Source organism: Trichoplusia ni, chromosome 6, assembly GCF_003590095.1.
Source record: "Trichoplusia ni isolate ovarian cell line Hi5 chromosome 6, tn1, whole genome shotgun sequence".
NCBI lineage: Eukaryota > Metazoa > Arthropoda > Insecta > Lepidoptera > Noctuidae > Trichoplusia > Trichoplusia ni.
The window spans coordinates 15,501,817-15,523,896 of NC_039483.1; the positions used below are offsets into that span (position 1 = coordinate 15,501,817).

General features: G+C 34.6%; 2 protein-coding genes across 2 annotated transcripts; both read right to left on the reverse strand.

Moving 5' to 3' along the window:
- Window positions 1-417: 417 nt before the first annotated feature.
- LOC113495250 (proton-coupled folate transporter-like) lies at window positions 418-8,933 on the reverse strand. Its single transcript, XM_026873886.1, has 7 exons — window positions 7,344-8,933; window positions 6,852-7,014; window positions 5,234-5,335; window positions 4,540-4,677; window positions 1,522-1,605; window positions 990-1,146; window positions 418-669 (listed from the first exon to the last, which is right to left on the reverse strand). Exons 1-7 carry the CDS (start codon window positions 8,211-8,213, stop codon window positions 579-581), a joined length of 1,605 nt encoding a protein of 534 aa, XP_026729687.1. The 5' UTR covers window positions 8,214-8,933; the 3' UTR covers window positions 418-578.
- Window positions 8,934-9,403: 470 nt separating this feature from the next.
- LOC113495251 (solute carrier family 46 member 3-like) lies at window positions 9,404-17,151 on the reverse strand. Its single transcript, XM_026873887.1, has 7 exons — window positions 16,239-17,151; window positions 15,859-16,018; window positions 15,426-15,527; window positions 13,527-13,664; window positions 10,408-10,491; window positions 10,120-10,276; window positions 9,404-9,585 (listed from the first exon to the last, which is right to left on the reverse strand). The coding sequence occupies exons 1-7, from the start codon at window positions 17,052-17,054 to the stop codon at window positions 9,516-9,518; spliced, it is 1,527 nt and encodes a 508-aa protein (XP_026729688.1). The 5' UTR covers window positions 17,055-17,151; the 3' UTR covers window positions 9,404-9,515.
- Between the last annotated feature and the right edge of the window lie 4,929 nt (window positions 17,152-22,080).

Sequence of the window (22,080 nt, forward strand, 5' to 3'; positions counted from 1 at the left end):
AGATTTTAATACTTATTTTAGGTATATATATTTGTTATTTATTTTTGTGAGTAACACTCCCAAAAATAAATAACAAATTAATAATAAATTTCTGGATTAATGCGAGTGACAAAGGAACAAATTACTGCACGGATAGCCGAGTAATATACGAAACAAATCCAGTGTTCGTGGCGTATTGCGGGTTCGATTACCACTTAGTCTGTGTCTGGCTGTCTCAGTGCTTATGATATACATGTATAAAAACGCGAAATAAAATAATACACTCGGGACAGTATAAGTTCTTAAAAAAAAACTGTTGACAGAAATTGAACGAGGAATTCTTCAGTTACATCTGAACTTTAATAAATCAGTTGATGTACCACATTAAAAAAAATTGCAGTTGTTTTCCACAACAGGAAGGTTAAAAAAACAATATAGTATTCGATTAAAATATATTTTTCATTACATTATTCAACTTGTATACTCCTGATAACCGAGCAACTGCCTGCGATGTATCAATCCTTCAGTACTTGCTCCCATAAATTGAATGAAAGCCAACACATATATCTTGAACAGTTTATTTATAAATCCATTAAGTTTTATTTTAATTGTTCAGCCTGTTGCTTTTCTGTGTCTGTTTTCGAGGCTTCGTTCCTCAATATATCTTTTTTGTGCTCGAAATACAGCCACCTGAAAATATATTGCCTGTTTCAGTCTTAAAAGGTTTTTTCAATAATCTTTTATTGAGCCGTAAGGAATAAAGATTAATAATGAAATAAGGATTTTCGGTGTTACCTACCTATCTCGACATTCAATCTTTATATTGGTAATTAAATATAAATAATATACACTAAAAGAATTTAGACTTTAGACGATTCGAAGCAGAGTTTTTTTTGTTTGGTCAGCAGGTTGCTCAGCAGGAAGGAAGCGGGCTCTTACTGTCTAAAACTAAACAGCTTCTGCCTTTTTTTCCTATTTGTATACAGTATAAATCTGTTGCTATTACTTACCCAAAAATAATGATAGATGGCAATGTAAGAATCGCCCCGAGAAGGAAGACTGCTCCTGGCAATATGTTCAGTGTTGCCATATACACGCGGGTGTAAAGAGGCCCATACACTAAGGGCATTGTGGCTTCTGCCAGTCCAAACAAGGAGTTAACCTTACCTGTAAAATACAAGAAACATATCTGAAGACAGTTCTTTAAAAATACTGCCTGATTTTGTAAATATGACCTCCACAAAAAAAACCTATGATAAAGCTATTTTTTAAGTAGTTTTCACGAGAAACCGGAGGACAACACATGATTTGTTTTTACTTACTCTCTACATTATTTAAGGTCCTAACAGTCTTATAGATTCTGATAGTTTTGTACACTAGGCAGTTTCTTAAGGCAGACTTCAAGAAACAACAGTCATAGGAACTTCAAAGAAATCGCTCTTAGACGTTGTCGTTGGAGGCTGAAGTGGTTAAGTATCAGATACATGTATTGCTTTATACACTAAAAACTAAAGAGTTCGAATAGTTTAATTAAAAACTTACCAAATTCTTCTCCGTTGACCAGTTTAGTCGCAATCGATCTCATCGCTATGAAAGATGTACCATTCAAGATTTCAAGAAGAGGTGCTGTAACAAAATACTGCTATTGTTATACACGAAACTATTAATTCTAAATATACTCATCATTGGCCTAGCCTTTTCTCAACTATGTTGGGGTCGGCTACCAGTCTAACCGGTTTCAGCTAAGTACCAGTGTTTTACAAGGAGCGACTGCCTATCTGACCTCCTCAACCCAGTTACCTGGGCGACACGATACCCCTTGGTTAGACTGGTTGTCAGACTTTTCAAGCTTCTGACTACCTGTAACGACTGTCAAAGATGTAAGAATAACAGCTGGGACCCACAATTTAACGTGCCTTCCGAAACACGAAGGAACTCGTTATGACAAAGATGGTCACCCATCAACCTTAATAAATACGGACCAACCGCGTCAAGCATGGCTTAACCTGTGATCGTTTCACTTCTGCGGTTATAGCTTAGCCACAAGCCTCTCTCATCACGAAATCCAAATATACTCATGGACGAAAATAAAAGCAATTTGCGAACCAAAAAAAAAATGCCCGGTCGTACTTATAAAACTTTTTTATAATGTAACAAATACGAATTTCGTTATTAATATTAAATTATGAAAGCCCTCGATATTGAATATTTTTCTTCAATACTGCGAAAAGCCAGTGTAATTTCGATGGCTTGTTGAATACTATTGAATAATTGCCGAAGTTCAAAAGTATGAAATTCGTGGAAATAGTTAAGTAATATTACATAGTAGTCCGAAGTTCTTTATTGGACTTCTTAAGAGTGACTTCTGATGAAATATTCCATTTTTATTAAAACGATATGACCTAGGTGAAACTGGGAGACATTGGATTGTGATTGGTTCACCTTTGACTTTGGTAACAAAAAAGAAGAATTTATTGAATTATTTGTCAATGCAAATTTACGTAACCTCCTTATAGATCGCGTATGTGAAACTTGTTTTCGAATTTACCCAAATGAATTCTTTAGATCAAGGTCAAGAAAAACTGGTCAAGTGCGAGTCGGACTAGCGACGCTGAGAGTTTCACGCAAATAGGAAGGAGTAATAAAAATCGGTCGCAATAAATACCAGACTATTGAAATATGAATTAGGCTAATAATAACGTTATCAATGTGAAACGACCTGAAGGATGAAAATCAAGCGTGAAATCCCGCGGAACTTAACTAGTATTTTATCACTATTAATTAAATACTTTATCAATAAAGCGAATGACACAATAATTGTTATAGACAACATATAGATGATAACCTTCGCATTATCACTAATTAAATAATTAATGCAAATAGTGTTAGAAAATAGTGCTGCAATATAAGTACGCCTTTGTGTATTCAAAGATATTATCACATATGTTACATTGAGAAAAAATAGATAATGATTTATTTGACGGACCTATATTGCATAAAAGTTATGACATAGAAAGAAATACTTGAGCATGATAACAGGTTATGTAATAGAATAACAACAACAAGCGGACAACATCACATACATTGTTCTGAACGAAAAGTAAGTTGCTAAAGCACTTGTGTTATGGAATTCAGATACAACGAAGGTACCAGAAACACCCAGACCCGAGACAATGTAGAAAATGTGAATTTTTACATTGCCTCGGCCGGGGATCGAACCCGGGACCACAGAGCTAGCGACACCTTGAAACCGATGCGTACGCCACTCGACCACGGAGGTCGTCATTCAACGTAGAACGTGTTTTTTCTTTTTATTTAAAGATACTGGTACAATGAGCCAAGAGGCAAGAGTTGCTGGTTTGGGTCTTTACAAATGTTAAAAAGGTAGAATAAGAAAGAAATGATTTTGGTTTTATCATCACCTCTTCACCTCACCATATTGTATCTCATGAACCGTTAGCTAGGCAGTTGAAATTTTCAAAGATGACGTATTTCTGTTACCGGTACAGCTAAAACATTGGATATGTAGTTTCTTAATCCAATAAAATATTTTGAGGGGATAACGCATCAAGGATGATGCAACATATGGATGTGGGAATTAATTACGTCACTTGTTGGTAAGAAATGTTCTGATAAGTGACGTCACACGAGATTTAAATTGACGTCATCATCTTTTCTTTATTTAGACGATAGAATAAGAAATACTTATAAGTATTTATTTGGAAATCTGACGGCCTAATTAGACTTCTTTGGTTTATAACTAATTGCATCTAATAATGATCTCTACATCACATATTATATTCAATAAACTGCGCAGATGTATAATAGACAACGTATTAATCTTAGAAAATACTATAAAAGAGACGTTTGACGTCATTGCTGAACAAGCAAATTGATGCCTATGCATACAATTCATTTAATTACTGGCGATAGACATATAACAAAGGGAAAGGATGAGTATAGACTAGGAAATTGTTTTGTAAAGGTGCGTTTAGACTAAACGAACAAAGAGTTTATATTTCGTTTCTTAAAGAACTTAAAGAAAGCAAATTAATCTTAGTGTATATTTAAACAATCATGTATAAATAAACGACTGTAAATTTTTAGTAGTATATTTGATTTGGTAATCTTTATTGTTGTTTGGCATTTGTTTTTAGTCTCGTTCTACTTTTAAGTACCAAGATTGTTTACTTTTATTTTAAATACCTACAGAAATTAAGCTTAGATAAGTTTCAATTTATATCGCATTTTTTTTATCCTAGTTGCTCGCACTTGATCGATTTTATCTAATTTTAGTGTTAACGAAAGTTTTTAGTACCTTTACAGTCGGATAATGCATATGTGTGTGTCTATATATTTTTCAAAGGTTTAAAAACCTACACACCAAAATGCAGGAATGGAGAGTTCTCGTTTCGGAGGCCAAGACCCACTTCGGGTCTCTGAGCCGAGAAAGTTAGTTAGTTAGATATTTGCTATTTATTCGAAAATTGTTTATTTCTTCTCATAAAATAATATACGTATTCAAAATGTAACAGGGTTTTACAATCAGACCGGACTTACCTAGATAAATCTCAAAGTCGTTTCTCGCGAAGGCATAAGCGAAGGCCGCAACAATCTTGCTGGTGTTCGATATGATCCCAAGAAGAGTATCGTCAAGCTTCAGGTAGTTACTAAACAGCGTTATTGAGAAAAATGTACCTGTAATTATTATAATATTTTTGACTGCACATATGGTCCAGTGGTTCGACTTAAATGTTTGTGAAACCCACGCGACACAAGGATTAAATGCCTTAGTGCGGGTAACGTTTTAAATAAAACGATGTAGGCTTATAAGTGCATAAATACTCTTTTAAAAATAGTTAAAACTGTTGCTCGTAAAAAAAATATGTTTTTACTAACTGGTGTGGCTGAGTCCTCTACAAATCAAAAATGAGCCCACGGCGATAAAAAATCGGGAGAGATTATCAAACAGCAACAAAATCACATTAGTTGGATTAAAAAATTTCATACTCAGGAATTTAATTTTGTGTCGCAGCGGGTTCCAGAATCATTTAAGACACATGCAATTGATTTAGTATTGACTTAAAGATGATTCGGTATTCGTCCAACAATTTGATTTTCCTTAAATAACTTCAAGACTCACAAACAATGACCTGTTAACTTAAACAATTGAACAACGTACTAAGACCATAAGCTTTGTCGAAGTGGGAACCGCTAGCAAAACAAATGAACGTGCACTTATGAAGTAACTCACCCATTAAGTTGGTTACTATCGAGTAAGTTGACCACATACTGAACTGAACTTCATTCCAATTGAACCTGAATCTTGTGAACAGATACAGTATTGTGAATTCACCTGAAAGAAAACAAACGAGCCGTTTAAGAGTTTCTAATTTAATTCAGCGTACAAATAGAAGATACGGAGGATGATGATGTGATAACACCTGATATGGCGTTTATACAGTGTAATGACTCTAACATTTTGAATGTCTCGTGATGACTCTCGGTAACTACAGGCGCGGGCCTTGGGCTGGCTTTTGTTGACCGGTACGTCCTTATTTTACACTCAAAGAGATGTTAGCAAGCTCAGGGTAGCTCATTACAGCTGATGACATCCAGGCCGGATTTTCAGTGAGGCCCTTATAATAATATTCAAAGACCAGAGGAACGAACATGTGTGGGTTTCAGTCCAATGCCGCTGAACCCAACGCGAGAGGAGTCATTAATTGATTTCCCATCTGAAAAAAGACGACTCCCACATACCTACCCTATAATTTTAATCGGTATATTTCTTAGAAACAGTACATACTTATATGTGGACCTTGAAAGCATAAGGCACCTTAATTTGGGGAATTGTGTAAACATATAATTACAATTACATCTTTTTTATCCATAATTTCATTTGTTCTACATTACATTTTTTAAGGTGACGAGTGCTCTATTAATGAATATGCAACGGTTATAAATAAGTTCACATCTCGACAAAGGAGAATTAATACAAATGTAGCATTGCATTTAATATTTTGTTGACCTACATGTAACACAATAAATAGCTTTGTCTTTTTAATGGCCCCATTCCACGTCAGATCTACCCTTAACATTTTATAAGGCACAGGGGAATCATAAGAAATTCTTTTTATTATGGAAAATTATTTAAATTACACTGAGGAAAAAATGACGGAGTCGCTTCAAAAATATTAAATTTAAAGTTATTTTTTATCGCTCGCTTTGTATCTGACGAACGGATGGAATTACTTTATTTTGATTGTTACTGATAACCCTGTTGGGATTATATTGTTACGGCAAGTACAGAAATATGAAGAAAAAACAGATAAATTGTTTTCGTTACATTGTTAAAAGACAGAAGAATCCTTATTTGTTTATTGTAATAATCTGTTAGGGGGGAATTCCCAAAAGTTCTATCTTATTATTTATTTAAGTGATAAGAGTTACTTAATGACTTCCGTGAATTAATTATATCTTTTAGTTCTCTTTAAACAACAGTAGTATTTGAGTATAAGGAAATTAAATATCGAGAAAAACAGCCTAGTTTCTAAACTAGAAAACCTTTTTCTATGTTCTACTTTTTATAGAGCATAGTTCATAAGCAACTCATATACGTACATATTAATCAACCCCTATATTTACAACAAAAGCAAAAAACTTAGGTTTTGGAGTTTACAGAGGCAGTCGGTCACATCTTATACCTAGTAATATTGAAGCAGTTATGGAAGATTGATGAAGCAGCGCGTAGACGGTATTATCGTATAAACAATTGCACCAGTCTTTCTTTAAAAGTAATGCCACCTTTGAAGCTGAAGTTTGAGAAGAATCTAGGCAGATTGACAATAAAAAAAACTACGAGTACTTACCATGCATCGGTCCAAAAACGACACACACCACAATCAACAGTAGGCAGACGCGAAGTCGCCTGTTTCCGGGCCCTTGTCTGAAAGCCACCCTGAAGGTATCCAGCACCAGGTCGATGTCGAAGAATTCTCGGAGAAATCCTTTCTTTTTGTATTTCTGGTTTTCCTGAGAGCACAGAGTTGTTGATGAATGATTTTGGTGATGGTCACTTTATTTTAGAAAGAAATTTAGAAATTGTTGGATAGATTCAAAGGATAGGGATGAATCTGAGGTATTTACCTTTACATTGGAATGGGTCAAATGGGTAATTCCGTAAATATAGACTTTTAAATTTAGATGTTTTAGTATGGACTATGAGTATTGTAAGGTGTTTGGTCTGTTTGTAAATAGATTCGATGTAAAAAACTAATAACTAGTTACCGGAAACTATAGAGTTCAAGTTCTGATTGATTTTTGACGATTAATAAAGAAGTCAAAATGAACAATTTACTTACTATTTTTTTCTCAGCTCTTTGCCTCGGCTCTTCTAAATAGTAGTAACCATACACCAAACTGAACATGTACAGACTTGCCGATATTGTAAAAACTCCGTAATACCCCACCCATGAGAGCAACACTCCGCTCAAAGCACTCCCAATAGGATAGCCGAGCGACATGAATATATTCACCAAGCCTACTCTATAAGTCCTATTCTCGGTGGTAGTAATATCACCAATATAGCTAAACACACCAATGAAATTCGTGAACCACCCTCCCGTGATAGCAGGGAATATGGATTCAGTTAACGCAGCAACTTCAACAGGCAACTCGTAGAAGAAATAGGTATTGACTATGAAGCCAAGGCAAGCTACAAATTCCCCAACAATGGGGAGCAAGATACACGCTTTTCTTTTCCCTGTCTTGTCACTCCAAGCTCCCACAAATAGGATCAGTAGGACTGGGATCGCGGTTTGTACAATGTTCTTCCACATTTGGACGCCAGCAGTCAGTCTTTGAACTTCTTCCTCCTCAAGCGTATAATTCTCAGTTTCTCTTAAATTTAATGCGTCACAAACCTCTCCGGAGTAATTCAGGTTAACTCTGCAGGCTTTTTCTAGATTCAAATTCTGAATGGCCAGCGATGCCAGGACACTGGGCATCACGTAACAAGCCATTATTGGTTCTACTGTTGTATTGTCTTTTATTAATTTGAGTCTTTCTCTAAAACTTAACTTTTTTGGTATTTCCTTCTTTTCTTTTGGATCTATTACGTCTGGATTAGGTTTTAAAGGAGATGACTCATCTACTTCTTCTTTATTCTCGGATTCGTCAATTCTTTCTTGCTTTTCATTTTTTGGATCATTTTCACTTTTGCAGGAATCCATTTTTGCGATTTTTCTTTACATGCCAATGTTTTCACTTTAGTGTCAGCTGTCTATATGAAGACTATGTTAAATAAAGATACCCCTGAATCGCACTTGTTTTATCTTTACTATTTGTTGTGGTACTTGTAATATATAATATAGAATCAGATTCAATATTTGCTTGAGTTATGTCGCGACGATAAAGCGCGTCACAGATTTTTATCACTGCATCTAATACCTGCCATATAACGGTTGACAATTCTCGTGTTGTTTGTAAATACACGTGAATTTATTTTGAACCAGGCGCCTGGATTAAAACTATTTGTTTTTACTAATTATGAATATGTTGTGAAAGAAATAGAAATGTGTTGCGGACATGTTAATGAGACAGCATTCAAACTCCGAGGCGACACCTTGACTCTCGAGAGGTCTAAATGAACGCGGGCACGGCTGGCTTAAAGTGGCTGTACAAACATATAAGCGTCGTCGGTGGCGCGAAGGAGACGGGTTTTGTGCTCGTTAGTGTAAGCCGAGTTTTCGTCTGTTTTTAGTACGCAGTTGGCACTGGTATAATGAGTTATCAGTAATTAATGTTCTTAATAACATTTCGTGGAAAACAAACAGTATTTGTTTTGTTGCCGGTCAACATTTGTTCTTTTGGTAAATATTTATTGCTGTGTTTGTGTCACAATTGGAAACGATGACATGTAAGTTTTGCTTATAAACATTAGCAACTGCGTGCAGTATATTTGTTTAGGTTCCTAGTTCATTGACCTGTCGTGTTTGCATTAGAAGGATGGTTCGAAATAGATGAATTATTCTTAGGTAAGCAATTAGGACATTATTTTCTATTAGGTGTTTTTTGATCTGTTTACTAATTATGGTCACAGGATGCACCGATAGTTTAATGTCTTATGTTGATATTTAGGGTTAAAGAGTTAGTTGAAAGGCTGGGTTAAGAAGGACTATCGCTTCTTGTAAAACGCTGGTACTAAGCTGAATACGGTAATGCTGGAAGTCGAGCCCAATATAGTTGGAAAAGCTTACGATGATGATTTTGGTTTTTGGGTTAGTAACAGATAATATTGAATTTATTGACTGATACGACATTATATCATGAAATAAGTGATGACCTTAAATGGTATCTGTATTTTAGATATTAATTAAAGTAAGAAAATCAATATTTTGGTGATGAAAGTAAAACAAACAAATATAATAAAAAGTGTAATTACGTAAAAATATATTAGAGTATTTGGAAGTTTTGAGACATCATCTCCCAATATATTTGTACTACAATTATTTATTTACAATTAACCTAATTAACTATAACCTATTATCGATGGGAACTTTTTTCGCTTTTCTCAAATCTCTCCGGTGATCGTAGTAGAACCAACTGCGAAAAAACAAATGATTAAAATTATTTTTTTGTTGTGTTGATTGTATAGAAATTAAAAGAGCTACCATGAACCAATCATTGTGCTAAAAACCGTCACTTATGTGTATGGAAATGATACTTCATTTCGATAATTCACATGACTTTGACATCATCTGACTTTGTCATCGCCATAAATTTGACTGTTTTCTATTGATATTAAGGGGTTTAGTAATACACTTAGCTACATTGATACGTCATGGCTCTCTTGTATGTTTTTGCATTGAAGTATTCTGCTGACACAGTACGAGTTCCACTATGTCGTTAAAATGAGATTTTCAAAAGGCATTCCTAGCATTGAAGGAGAGCCAGGCCATGGAGCAGAGTTACAGGAATATTTTATAACCATTAGGGTTCCAAGAGTGGATGGGAGCCAAGGTTTTACGCAATACTGTTGGTTTCATCCAATACAGCTTCACTTCGCTGCAATGGAAAGGTTCTCTGTGTAATGTGTCTCTGTTTAAAAGTGTCTGCAAAGCATTCTCAAATACTTACATTAATACGATTATAGCAGGTATCGTCATGAGTGCTCCCATGAGGAACACAGCGCCGGGCAGCACCTCCATAGTGGCACTGTACACTCTTGTGTACAGTGGCACGTATATCAGAGGCATTAGGTTTTCAACCAACGCCACCAGGGAATTTACTTTACCTAGAAAAAATAAATTTCAAAAAAATCATTATTCCGCGTGTGCTTTTGTGTCATTTCATTGTTTAGACTTTTACCAAATATTGAACGAACATTTTGTTTTCTTTTTATTTAATTTTAAGTTTAGAACTTACCTAATTCACTCGGTTCTACTAGCTTCGTGATAAGAGACCTCATTGCCAGCAGAGATGTACCATTTAGAATCTCAACCAGAGGTGCTGTAAAATAAAATAAATAAATTTAAGCTTTTTCAAACAAATCTTTTATTTCCATGTTATAAAAATGATATTTTAACCTGATTGTGTCCGAAGAAGGGTTTTTAGAACAGAATATACTGGACAAACTATCGATAATTGTTAGAATCCTATGCATTAATCATGATCAAATCTTCCAGAATTTTCACACAACGCTTATATTATGAGTAAATAAATGCTAAACATACTTATATATTTCTAGTTACATTCATAACATATAGATAAATTACACCCAGAGACAGAACAAATTATTGTGCGCATCACACAAAAAATTGTCTTTTGTGGGATTCGAACCTACGACCTGCGGTGCATTAGTCAAGGCTACTGACCACTAGACCAACAGGTCGTAAGCGAGGTAAACATTAACGTCAAAAACAGACGAAACAAAATAATATTGATCAAGGATCATCAGATAATTATTTCCGCTTTCTTACAATTTTTTTTTTTCGGCATCTCTATATGACTTACAACTCCTATTGCGTCCGCAAATCGTCTTCGTTCCCGAAACGTTCGTGTGAATAGATCTTCAGTTATAAGCAATTAAGCATGAAATACGTTTTTATAACGTCATTTTCATATTCCTAATATAGATATTACCCTTTGTACCTATATCGTATATTAAATGGCAGTAAAGAGGCCCATATATAAGTATAACATATTGGTAAAAACCCATATTAATAGATGGATTACCGTTCTTTATCTTAAGATAATTCGGTGTTTTGCCGTGTTTGAAACGTGAAAAATGAAGCCAAGACCAGGCCTAAACTAGTGAAAACACGTGAACGATAATGACTTGCAATATTTGGATATTAGTAAGATGATATCATACAAGCAAAAATATTAATTATATAAATTGTTTATATTCAAAATAATAAGCAGAAATTTTTCATTTTAAAAATTCACTTTTGTACATGGCAAGAAACAACAGATTTAAGAAATCTAGTAAGTTGCAACATGATCTTCCTTTCGTATGGGTGATGTAAAACCTATGGTCAAAGTTCCGCGAGCATGCCTCTGACATTGATGATTTCCCATCCCAAAAAAGGCCTCTGATATGGCTTAAATCATCTTTAAAAAAATCCTGTGTGCTGGTTTCCTCACGATGTTTTTCTTTGCCCTTTTTACAATACATGTATTTGAAAGGTCATTGGTCCGGGATCCGAACTTACGACCTTACTGATGTTATCATATTATTTTGTAGAAAACGGTTTTTTTCAAGCAGATACCTATTCTTTATATTAATATCACCTTGTTCTATTGAAACACGGCATGTAAACGTGTTTTCTATCAAGGTTAGGAGATTACTAATCAGGCAATAAAATTGTTTTACCAATTTCTAGCGCAACGAACAGTCGTAGTAAAAATGGGTCATGATATAACAGAAATGTGTGTCATATTAGGATGAAAACGATTATCACAATTACGTGATAGGAAACAACGTAGATAAGCGATAAATTGAAGTAGGTAAAATATTAAACGATTAAAAAATATATTATTTTTGTTATGATAGGCATTTGTGTGTGTCTGACAACCAGTCTAACCAAGGGGTATCGTGTTGTCCAGGTAACTGGGTTGAGGAGGTCAGATAGGCAGTCGGTCCTTGTAAAACACTGGTACTCAGCTGAAACCGGTTAGAATGGAAGCCGACCCCAACATAGTTGGGAAAAGGTTAGGCCGATGATGATGATGATTTTATACTTTCATGTTTCGCTTCAATTTATTATTTATTGCAGAATAAAAATTATTTCGGCGTACGCTGAGGGCATGGTGCCCGGTTCGATAAACTTTCAAAATAACTATAAAAAAATCTGTACAAAAATGTTAAACAGCTATTTAAATTATACATAATAATAAACATAATCATATACAGACATAATATTCCAGTAAAAAATAAAAGAGAAATAGTTTAACTAATAAAATAAGTTTTCAATGTAAAGTATAAAAGATGAAAGTTTGTATGTATCCAATGGATGTTTGATACTCTTCGACGCATAAAACACTGAACAGATTTAAAAGAAACTTGGTACACAGGTAGTTCATAACCTGGATTATAGTGTAGTTTTTATCCCGAATTTAATGTATCCCGTGTGATATTTTTTGCTTTATAGTGGGCGAGCCCGTGGGCAAGAGCTATAATAGTTATTTTATACTAATACATTTTTGTGGTAGGTAGAACTTATAATACCAAATAACAGGGAAATTAAACTAGTTGGAATTCTATAACCTATCAGTAGCAGGAGGTAATTATAGGAACTTTGTTACGAATAATTATTGAGTTCTCTGAAACATAACAAATTGGCATCGCTACAAATTAAATGTATGTGAAACACTCCTGATCAATTAAAATAACTCTCGGGACAGTGGAGAATTCAACTAATTAAAAATTACAACAATAGAAGTTAAAATTTTGTGTTATAGATAAAAATACACACAATTTCGTTACAATATTTTTTTGTTTAATCACTATAGTTTGAAACTGTTATTGATAAAGAATTTAAAATATAAACAGTAGAACATAAATTTCTGCTTTCTGAAGTAGGTTAAAAACGCTGTTGCAGCTGATAAAATCTCGCGGCGATTCCGAACGGAGCACTATGAACTCATTTCGCATTATGATCAGGCGGCCTAACTTAACGACAAGAATTGACATTATTGCTGTTGTGCAGAGACTCACCACTAACAAGTTTAAGATGTGGCGGCAGTCTCTCTTAAAGCTATAAAGCTTTAGTTAGCTGTCTCATATAAAAGGAACACTATACTCTACTTTCTGACTGAGGAATTTAATCCCTATATACCACGGGGTTTCACAAACATAGTTGCAAAAACACATGAAAAAAGCAAAAAGTTTACCCATTGCGGGGATAGGACCCGCGACACGTCATGCAAGTGGGTTCAAGTTGTGGCCTCTACCACTCGGCTATCCGTGCAGGCATTTTTTATAAAGGTCTTATTATTATGCAAATGAAATAATCGTTAAATATTATACATGTAAATCTTACCTAAGTAAAATATTTTCTCATTGGGAGCGAAGCAGTAGACGAAGGATGCGGCAACTTTACTCAGCGTTGAGACAATACCAAGCAAGGAATCGTGGAATTGCAGATGTTTGCTAAGCACCATTATTGAGAAAATTGTACCTGAAATAAAATAAAAAATTAACTTTAATGTTTTGGTATGATTGTACAAAATGGTACAACGAGAGACTTGATGCCATGCTGTTGTTAAAAAGTAAATTTAGGAGTATTATACGTTTCTTAAAATAATATATGTACATATCGGCCTTCCAATTTCGACTTGCGCCGACCCCAAATAAAATAATTGGGATAAGGGCAGGGGAATGATGATGATTAAAAGAAAATTTGAAGAAAAATCAGAATTTAAAGTTCGGTGATTAATTATTTACACTTAGTATTATAAGTGTGTTCTCGTAACGCAATCAGTTGCTCGCATACGAATAACATGCACACATGTTTAAGAACAAATAGTTATGGATTATTCTCATGCATAAGCGGGATACTAAAATTAAGGGTTATGCAAGGTCTAAGAAATGAGCAGCACCTTTGCTTTGTTGTTTGATTACATTTTTGTCACAAATAAATAAATCCCCTTTGATCAAACTTAGTCAAATCTATAAGTAAGTATCTTCCGCCATAAACACAACTAATTAATTATCAGTATTATCTAAAAAATAACTCGTAACTAACAATTCGCCATTACTGGCACTATTTTTGAGGTATTTAACTGATATGCATGTATATACCTATAATATGTTATCCTGTCTTTTCATTATTACGCAATTATTTTTGTTCAATCATCGTTTAATACGATAGTTAAGTGTGCATATCATTTAATTAGTGATGAAGTAGCATGAGCTATAAGTGATTGCGATATTTGTGATAAAACATAGTTTTGGAGGTGTGGTCTCCTATGAATGGCATATACTATAAACGCTCTTACTATGGTAGCTGAATAAGTCGGCCTTTTTTTTTGTTCTCCGGGCTGAAACGCTAATGATTTCAAGCCTATCCATTTTCTCACCCGAGGAAGTTGAAGTTGAAGAGGAAGAGAGGCTCTACGCAGTGTATTGCTCTGTCACGCTTCAGCAACCATAACAATATTACTAGAAGACGTGGTGACAGGTGTCGTGGTTACATTAACGAAACGCAGTATAGTCTATGCAGTTAACACTAATGATACGGACCTCGATCTAAGCTCCTTTAGAGAACTTTTTTAGTAGTCACTTTAAAAAAATATCTATAGTTAAATAAATCGTTACATAAATTACTTATCAACCTCCCACGAATAATACAAACAACGTAATTTAATTTAATGTTTTTATAAAATATTTCTATCAATAGCCTGTCCCTTTCAGCAGTTTTAGTGAAAGCTTTTAAATGTATTTGGGACATAAATAAGGGTACTAGATTGTGAGGTTACCGGCACGGAAAATCGCAGACGCAATTGAATTAAGCTTGTTTTCGATCTATTTTTAGGTTTGATTCTGAGTTGGACAGTATATCATGGTTCTAGCTAAAAATAAATTATTGAGGTTTTCATAAAAAAAAAATAGATTTGAACTGACAGATTAAATAAAAAAGAACTCGTTCTTCTAAATTATGTATTCTTATTGACTACATACAGTTATTTTGGATTTGAATGTCATTTCAATTCCAGATGATCTGCCACTACGTCACAAATAGTAATCCCGTGGTTGTGAAAGCGTCTATCGTAACATAACTTTAAGACGTGGCGCTAGTCAATAACAGACAGAAAACAATGGTCCTCGAACTACACCTTGCAAAATCTTAATTTTGTACCATGTTGCACCTTCCAGAGAATGTTTATGAAGCATACTTTTACTTTAGTAACAGTATTTATGTTACAAAAAGTGCACTTACCTATTGCATGTGTTATAAAGTTGTAAGCCTGGAATATGCTGAACTTAACTTCATCCCAATTGAATCTGTATCTTGTAGACAAATATAATACTGATATTTCACCTGAAAAATAAAACAGTTTGCATCAATAATTTTCAATCAAGGACGACTCGGAAACGCGACACTGAAAATTTGGTACAAATGAGAAATAACTAAAAGAAACGAATAGATTTAGAGTCAAATTATTTTTTGTGTAGATACCTATTCTCAAGTACCTACTCTCAAATTTATTTAGATGAGAGCTTTTGATAAATAGAAACAAAAATTTTAATAGAAATAAGTAGTTTAATAGACACTCAATTTTAATTGAAGTCAAAGTCAAGATGATTTAAATATTGTAGCGAAACATAGTATGGATAAAGATATTCTATAGAAAGATGAATAATTTACTCACCGTACATAGGTCCAAAGAGGAAGCTGACGACTCCCAAGAGGACACAAAGACGGATACTTCTATTGTTAGGAGCTTTTCTAACAATCACACTAACTGTGTCTTTAACGTTTGATAGTTGGAAGAATTGACGTATCAAGTGGCAAATACCTCGACGATCGTGCTGTAAATAATAATAGCGTTAAGTTTCTCATTTTGTTTATAAAAAAGTGTTGTTTTAATATCATCATCATCCCATATTCGTTCACTATTGGACACAGGCGTCCTCAATTGCACGCCATGAGCGAGCAGATGATTTGGTACTATTGACTTTTGATTCGTAAGAGATGTTACGAGAGTTGAATGTTTGATAGAAAAAAAAAATATATTGCCATTTTACATACCTTTTTCTGTTCCTTGTTTCTTTTAGGATCCTTCAACACGAAGAGAAGATACAGCAAATTAAGTACATGTATGCCAATAGTTAACCCATAACATCCATAATATCCAATAGCCTTCAAGAGAATTCCACTTGTACCCATTCCTACTGGGAAAGCCAATGTTATACTGAAACTAGTAAGTCCCAGTCTGTAAGTTCTATCTTTGTCTGTAGTAATAGAACTGACGAAGGCAAATGCAGTCAAAAAGCAGAGACACCATCCCCCGCTTAACCCTTCAATAATAGCTTCGGAGAAGACCAAGTACTCCAACCTCAACTGATAGAAGAAGTAAACATGAAAGATGTTGTTGATACCAATCAAAAGTTGGCCAAAACTAGTGATCATGATGAAGAATTTTCGATGGCCCGTTATATCGGAAAATGAGCCGGCAAAAAGCGCGAATATACAAGGTAAGGTAGCTGCTAAATACGTTCTCCAGGAAAGCGCTCTTGCCAGTAATTTCTGAGTTTCTCTTTCATATGCGTTCTCACTCTCAACATCCTGAGCCTTTAAGGAATCACATATCTCTTCTGTGAAGTTCAGGTTTACTCGGCAGGCTTTTTCTAGGTTCAAATTTTGTGTGGCTGTCATGATGATCATGGCAGCCAGTATAAACATAAATAAGCATGGTTCTATAGTTATGTTTCTAAAAACTAGTACAACTCTGTCACGAAAAGTTAGCTTTTCTTTCGCTTCTTCATTTCCATCTGTTTGTCTGAGAGGATCTTCTTCTGTGAATTCTTCTATATTGTTGCTCAGTCGTCCATTTTCGGTGACCATTTTAATATCACTTAATTAATTCTTTAAAAATATTTTCGTATTATTTTACGCGCTGAAATCACTAATTTGATAGATTACTTCTTCATTTTAGAGGCAGACAAGACTAACTGTTCGATTGCTCATTTAAGGCTTATTTAATCATAATCTGTAGCGATAAAGGCATTATCAGGTCATATCAACAAAACGCGGCAAACATCGGGATTGTGCGATAGTACTTTGTTAGATATGTTTGTTTTACCTAATTATGATACATTGTTCATCTATTTGTAAATCTACTCGTGTGATTTCATTCACTTCAGGTAAATAGATAACTTTGAATATTCAAATGTATGTGGAATGTTTTTTATTTGATTAAATCTTTCAAATAATTAAACACGTTTTTAGTTTTAGTTGTATTTCCATTCCGAGTTTTTATCTACGATAGCATTCTTGTAATCTTGTTATGTAAATTGTTTTGTATGCCTTAATTGTTTATTTCAGATGTTTGTAATATGTATACAGGTTAAAATTAAATTGATCTCTTTTAGTACAGTGTTGTTTATTTTCCCTTTTAATTTACATTGAATCGATTTTACTAGCTACTTACTTTCCGGTTTCTGTATTAGGAGTATGAGGGAAAATGCAATGTAGCTAATGAAATTCTGAAGCTGGATAGATAGATGCTTAATAAAACAGGAATAATAAAACAAAAGGATCCTATGAGTAAACGAACTAAGAGGATGTTGTTTTAAAATTTTAGAAAGTTACATTGAAGACCTGTCTGTGGATACCATTTCCATTTTTACGCAATGCGTCAACATCAGATATTTAATCAAATTATTATGATAAATAAACATATCTTTATCTTTCGTAGTATACTGCATTGAAAATCAATTACTAAGCAAAAATTCTTGTAAATTTTAAAATGAAAATGAGGAAGTCGTGTTTGCTCACAGGCCATTTACCATTTTTCATTCATATAATTTTATAGAGGATATGACTTGTTTAATTTAAAGGAATAAATATTAAAAAATATGTTAAAGTTTATCTTTATGACAGACGATTGAACTGTAATAAAGTGGTACTGTTTTTATGAGTCATCATCATCATTTTGAGTGGGCGTGGTGATCAGTGCTCAATTGTTTTCTTTATGGCTACGCCTTTTGTTTAGCACTTGGAGTGGCCCAGGCCTTTTTTTTTCGTAAGGTGGAATCCTTATGAAGCCCTTTTTTGTAATGGCGGGGGAATTTTCATGAACACCCGTCTTCGACCTCGAGGACGGGTAGTGTCAGACTCTTACTGAGTAAACCTAACCGCCTGGTGACGTCAACCACGTTTGATACCGGCACGTGCTGTTGCTTTGCATTACCACACAGTGCCGACCGGGGGGATGTGTCGGCCGATGAGTAGGGCCGGCGGGTCGCTTTCGCGTTTGTTTGTAGAGGCCGATGTGTAAAGTGCGTCGGATTCCTCGCCTCATATTGGGACCACATCCATAGCACCAAATGTGGCCACCCAGTTGGGAAATGGCCGGGCTTGATTAAAAAAAATGATCATTATTTTAAGTTTATGATCATTACATGACAATTTAAAGCCATTTTTTGTATGTAGATTTTTGTGGCTCCCTTGACCGGGTCAGAACATTAGACGTCGCCTATGTCATCTCTGGTATCACACACGATTTCAGAAGCTGCTACTTCTTTGTTTAATTTGGGTATATACAATGACTAACGTAATTTGGGCGCGCCATACTTACTGTCCTACTTATCAACACATATCGACGTATCTTCCAACGTCCTTTAATTATCTTGTTGTTGTGTCTTCACCGTGGTGACGGTATTAATTAATTTTAATTTTTAATGCCATCATGTTTTTGTGATTTTACAAGAAGACTTGAAACTACTTGAAACCGTTATTAAGTGATGTAACGGTTTACTCACGCGTATTTATCGGGGGTGCCCGACTAGTTTCGGACCCAACCGGAGTCCTTAATCATGAGCTGACCCGGCGGAGGAAACCGTTACATCATTTATAATGAATCAGTCTCACGATAGTTATTATAAAAAAAAAGGCGAAACCGGTTTTTTTGGCCTCCTACTTCAGGAAACGGAGAAACACTTGGCCTTAAGGCCCAACGGGTCACAAAACGTTATCTTTTGCTATTGTAAAACTCACAAGAGCGGCATCAGCGTTTCCCTTTCGCATCGCCATAATCCTTCAACAATTATAGGATAGCATGTTCAATAACAGTCATTGTAATGGGGATGCAGACTTTTTAAATCTGTATTCAGCCGAATTAACATTTACAAGTCTTTTTCATGGAAAAGTACAGCTTGCTTTATCTCTACTTTGTTCCTTTGTTACAATCTCAATTATATTCGAAAAACAATACTAAGTAGTGTCTCTAATTGAAGGTTAAATTAATTTACGAGCATAATAAATGTTATCATAATCCCTTAACAATGAGCAGATACTACCTTGTAACGTGTTTTCTTTCTATTGTACTAATTATTCCAAATGATTGTGGATCATAGCTTTAGATAATATTAGTTTTCGAGAAAACTTTGAAGGAAAATTGTGTTTCTAGGATTTTGTCCGAAAGGTAAAATCGGAACCCTATGTGTTTCATACTGAAAACTATTATATGTATATTACGCAATATATATTTTATGTGTTGCATAATAATTTTGATTGTGTTTAATTACTGATAAATGATGATTCTGGGAGGTTATGGTTTTGAAGTTTTCTAACTCAGATACCTTGTGGTCAAAATTTATTAAATTGTTTTCGTCGTAGCTTCCAGGAAAAGGAATTGAATTATATTTAATGAAGCCTGGTAAAAATCTGATGGGTTCGATTCACATCTAGTACAAAAGGCATACTCTGGGTGTAATTTATAATTTAAATCTACTATGTGTATGTAACATGAATTTTTATCCGTTGTCTAGTACTCATAACACAAGCTTTGCTTATTTTGTGACCAGATCACTAAGAAACTTAATCGTAACTCATTATCTAAGTACGCTAAAACGTTAGAATTGTAATAATTAAGGATAACTGTTACTAAATAACAATGACTAACAGATTTACTTAATCACCCACGCCCTCTGATTAATAAACTTCTTGCTTTTTAATCTATGGATCTTGATGTCTACTTATTGAGGTGATATCTGTAACGATTACATCGGATTGGTTAGATACTATTATCACATTGATTGCACAATAATTATTGTTCATATTTTGGATTTAAGATTATGCCTGTGTGAATGAAATTAATTATCGTTATTTTTAATCGTTTACTTTAAATTTTTACTGTGGTATTCTATGGGCCGGCGCATAGTGAACGCAGTTTATTTCTGACACGGGCTTTATGACAGTTGGACTAGAGTTAATAATTGTTGGCTGAAAACAATGGCATCAAAAAACTAGCGAGCATTTTAGCTGTGGCTTTATGAAACAGTACATGTACTGTATATGAATAGACTTAAAGTTCACTTTCGAGAGTCATAGACAAGTGTAAGTGTGTCTTCGCCAACTTTGCGCCGGCGCGGCGCTAAGGGTGCAAAGGTAAAGATGACAAGTACGGACAGGTCAGTAATGATAATAACCGATTATAACAGGTTTGTGCTATCTTATATCGGTCATAATTCGTTGTTATATAATATTATCATATGATTAAAATACATATAAAAACTTGGTGGTACCGATGGAACAATTATGCAGATGGTTTTACGTATTCGTCAAAAGTCGACGGGCTTGTTGGTCTAGTGGTTAGTGACCCTGCCTGCTATACCGGAGGTCGTGGGTTCGATTCCCGCCCAGGACAAATGTTGTGTTATGAGCATGATCATTTGTTCTGGTGTCTGGGTGTAATTTATCTAAAATATGTATATATTTAGAAATATATAAGTAAGCTTATCAGTTGTCTGGTTACCATAACACAAGCTCTGCTTAGCTTGGGATCAGATAACCGTGTGCGAGTTGTTCCAGGATATTAAAAAATGACTGAAAAAAAAGTTTTGACAGCACTGGTATGTGCTGTAACTTGGTGCGAAAAAATATGATTGTTGACCGGAGATAGACTTACATGTTTGAAAACGAGGGACACGAAAGGGTTTTTGGATTTATATACCTTGCAAGATCGTGGTGGATCGTGGTTGAAGACGGAACTTTCGTTTAATCAGAAGCACTAATCCTGTACCATATACATATAAGTCTCCCTTGCATTTACATGCCCCTTGGTCTTTGAAAGGCAATGACGTGCAAAAGATTAGACACCATTAATAGTTAATAGCACGTGACTGATAAATGTAGATATAAATACCACGTCTGAGGCGATAAATAAATGCAAATAACTTTCCTGTTTTGTTCTTCTGTGCTTATAAGACGGAGTCGTTATCAATATTCTTCGGATCATTGATAAATTAAATTCTTATTATTAGAAAATTATTCGTGTCATCATACCCCGACATTATTATAAATTACTTGTCATAGTTGTTTTGTTTCAGGTCTGTAACTTTTTTGAAAGTCATATGAGGAAGATTTTTTTATTTGAAAGTCCAATAAAATACATTACATACACATTAATTATTCTCATCATATTGTTATAAAGTTGATATAGTATGCGCTCTATTTATAAAGAAATTTTTCGATAAGTAAATAAAAACAATGGCGAAACAAAAAAAAAAGTTATTTTCAAATACTTTCATGACCAGATGGTAAGGCTAGTAGAGAAAGGTCCTGCGAGAATGGTGTTTGACAAAAATGACAGGCGAAGATCTGTCCCAGTTTGTTAGATCCTCAATGGTTAGATCGTCCATTGCCATCACCGAATTCTGTGCGAAGGTGATGATGATGATGGTGATGTTTATGAAACTTGACTGCACGGTTAGCCGAGTGGTTGAGGTAACCACGCCAAACCCACGTGCCGATGTTCCTTCGGAGGACAATCATTTGTGTGATCTACGAATGGATGTCCCTTTGAATATTTGTCTTTGTGAATGTGAACTGAATGTTTATGAAACTTCCCGTGACACAAGGATAAATT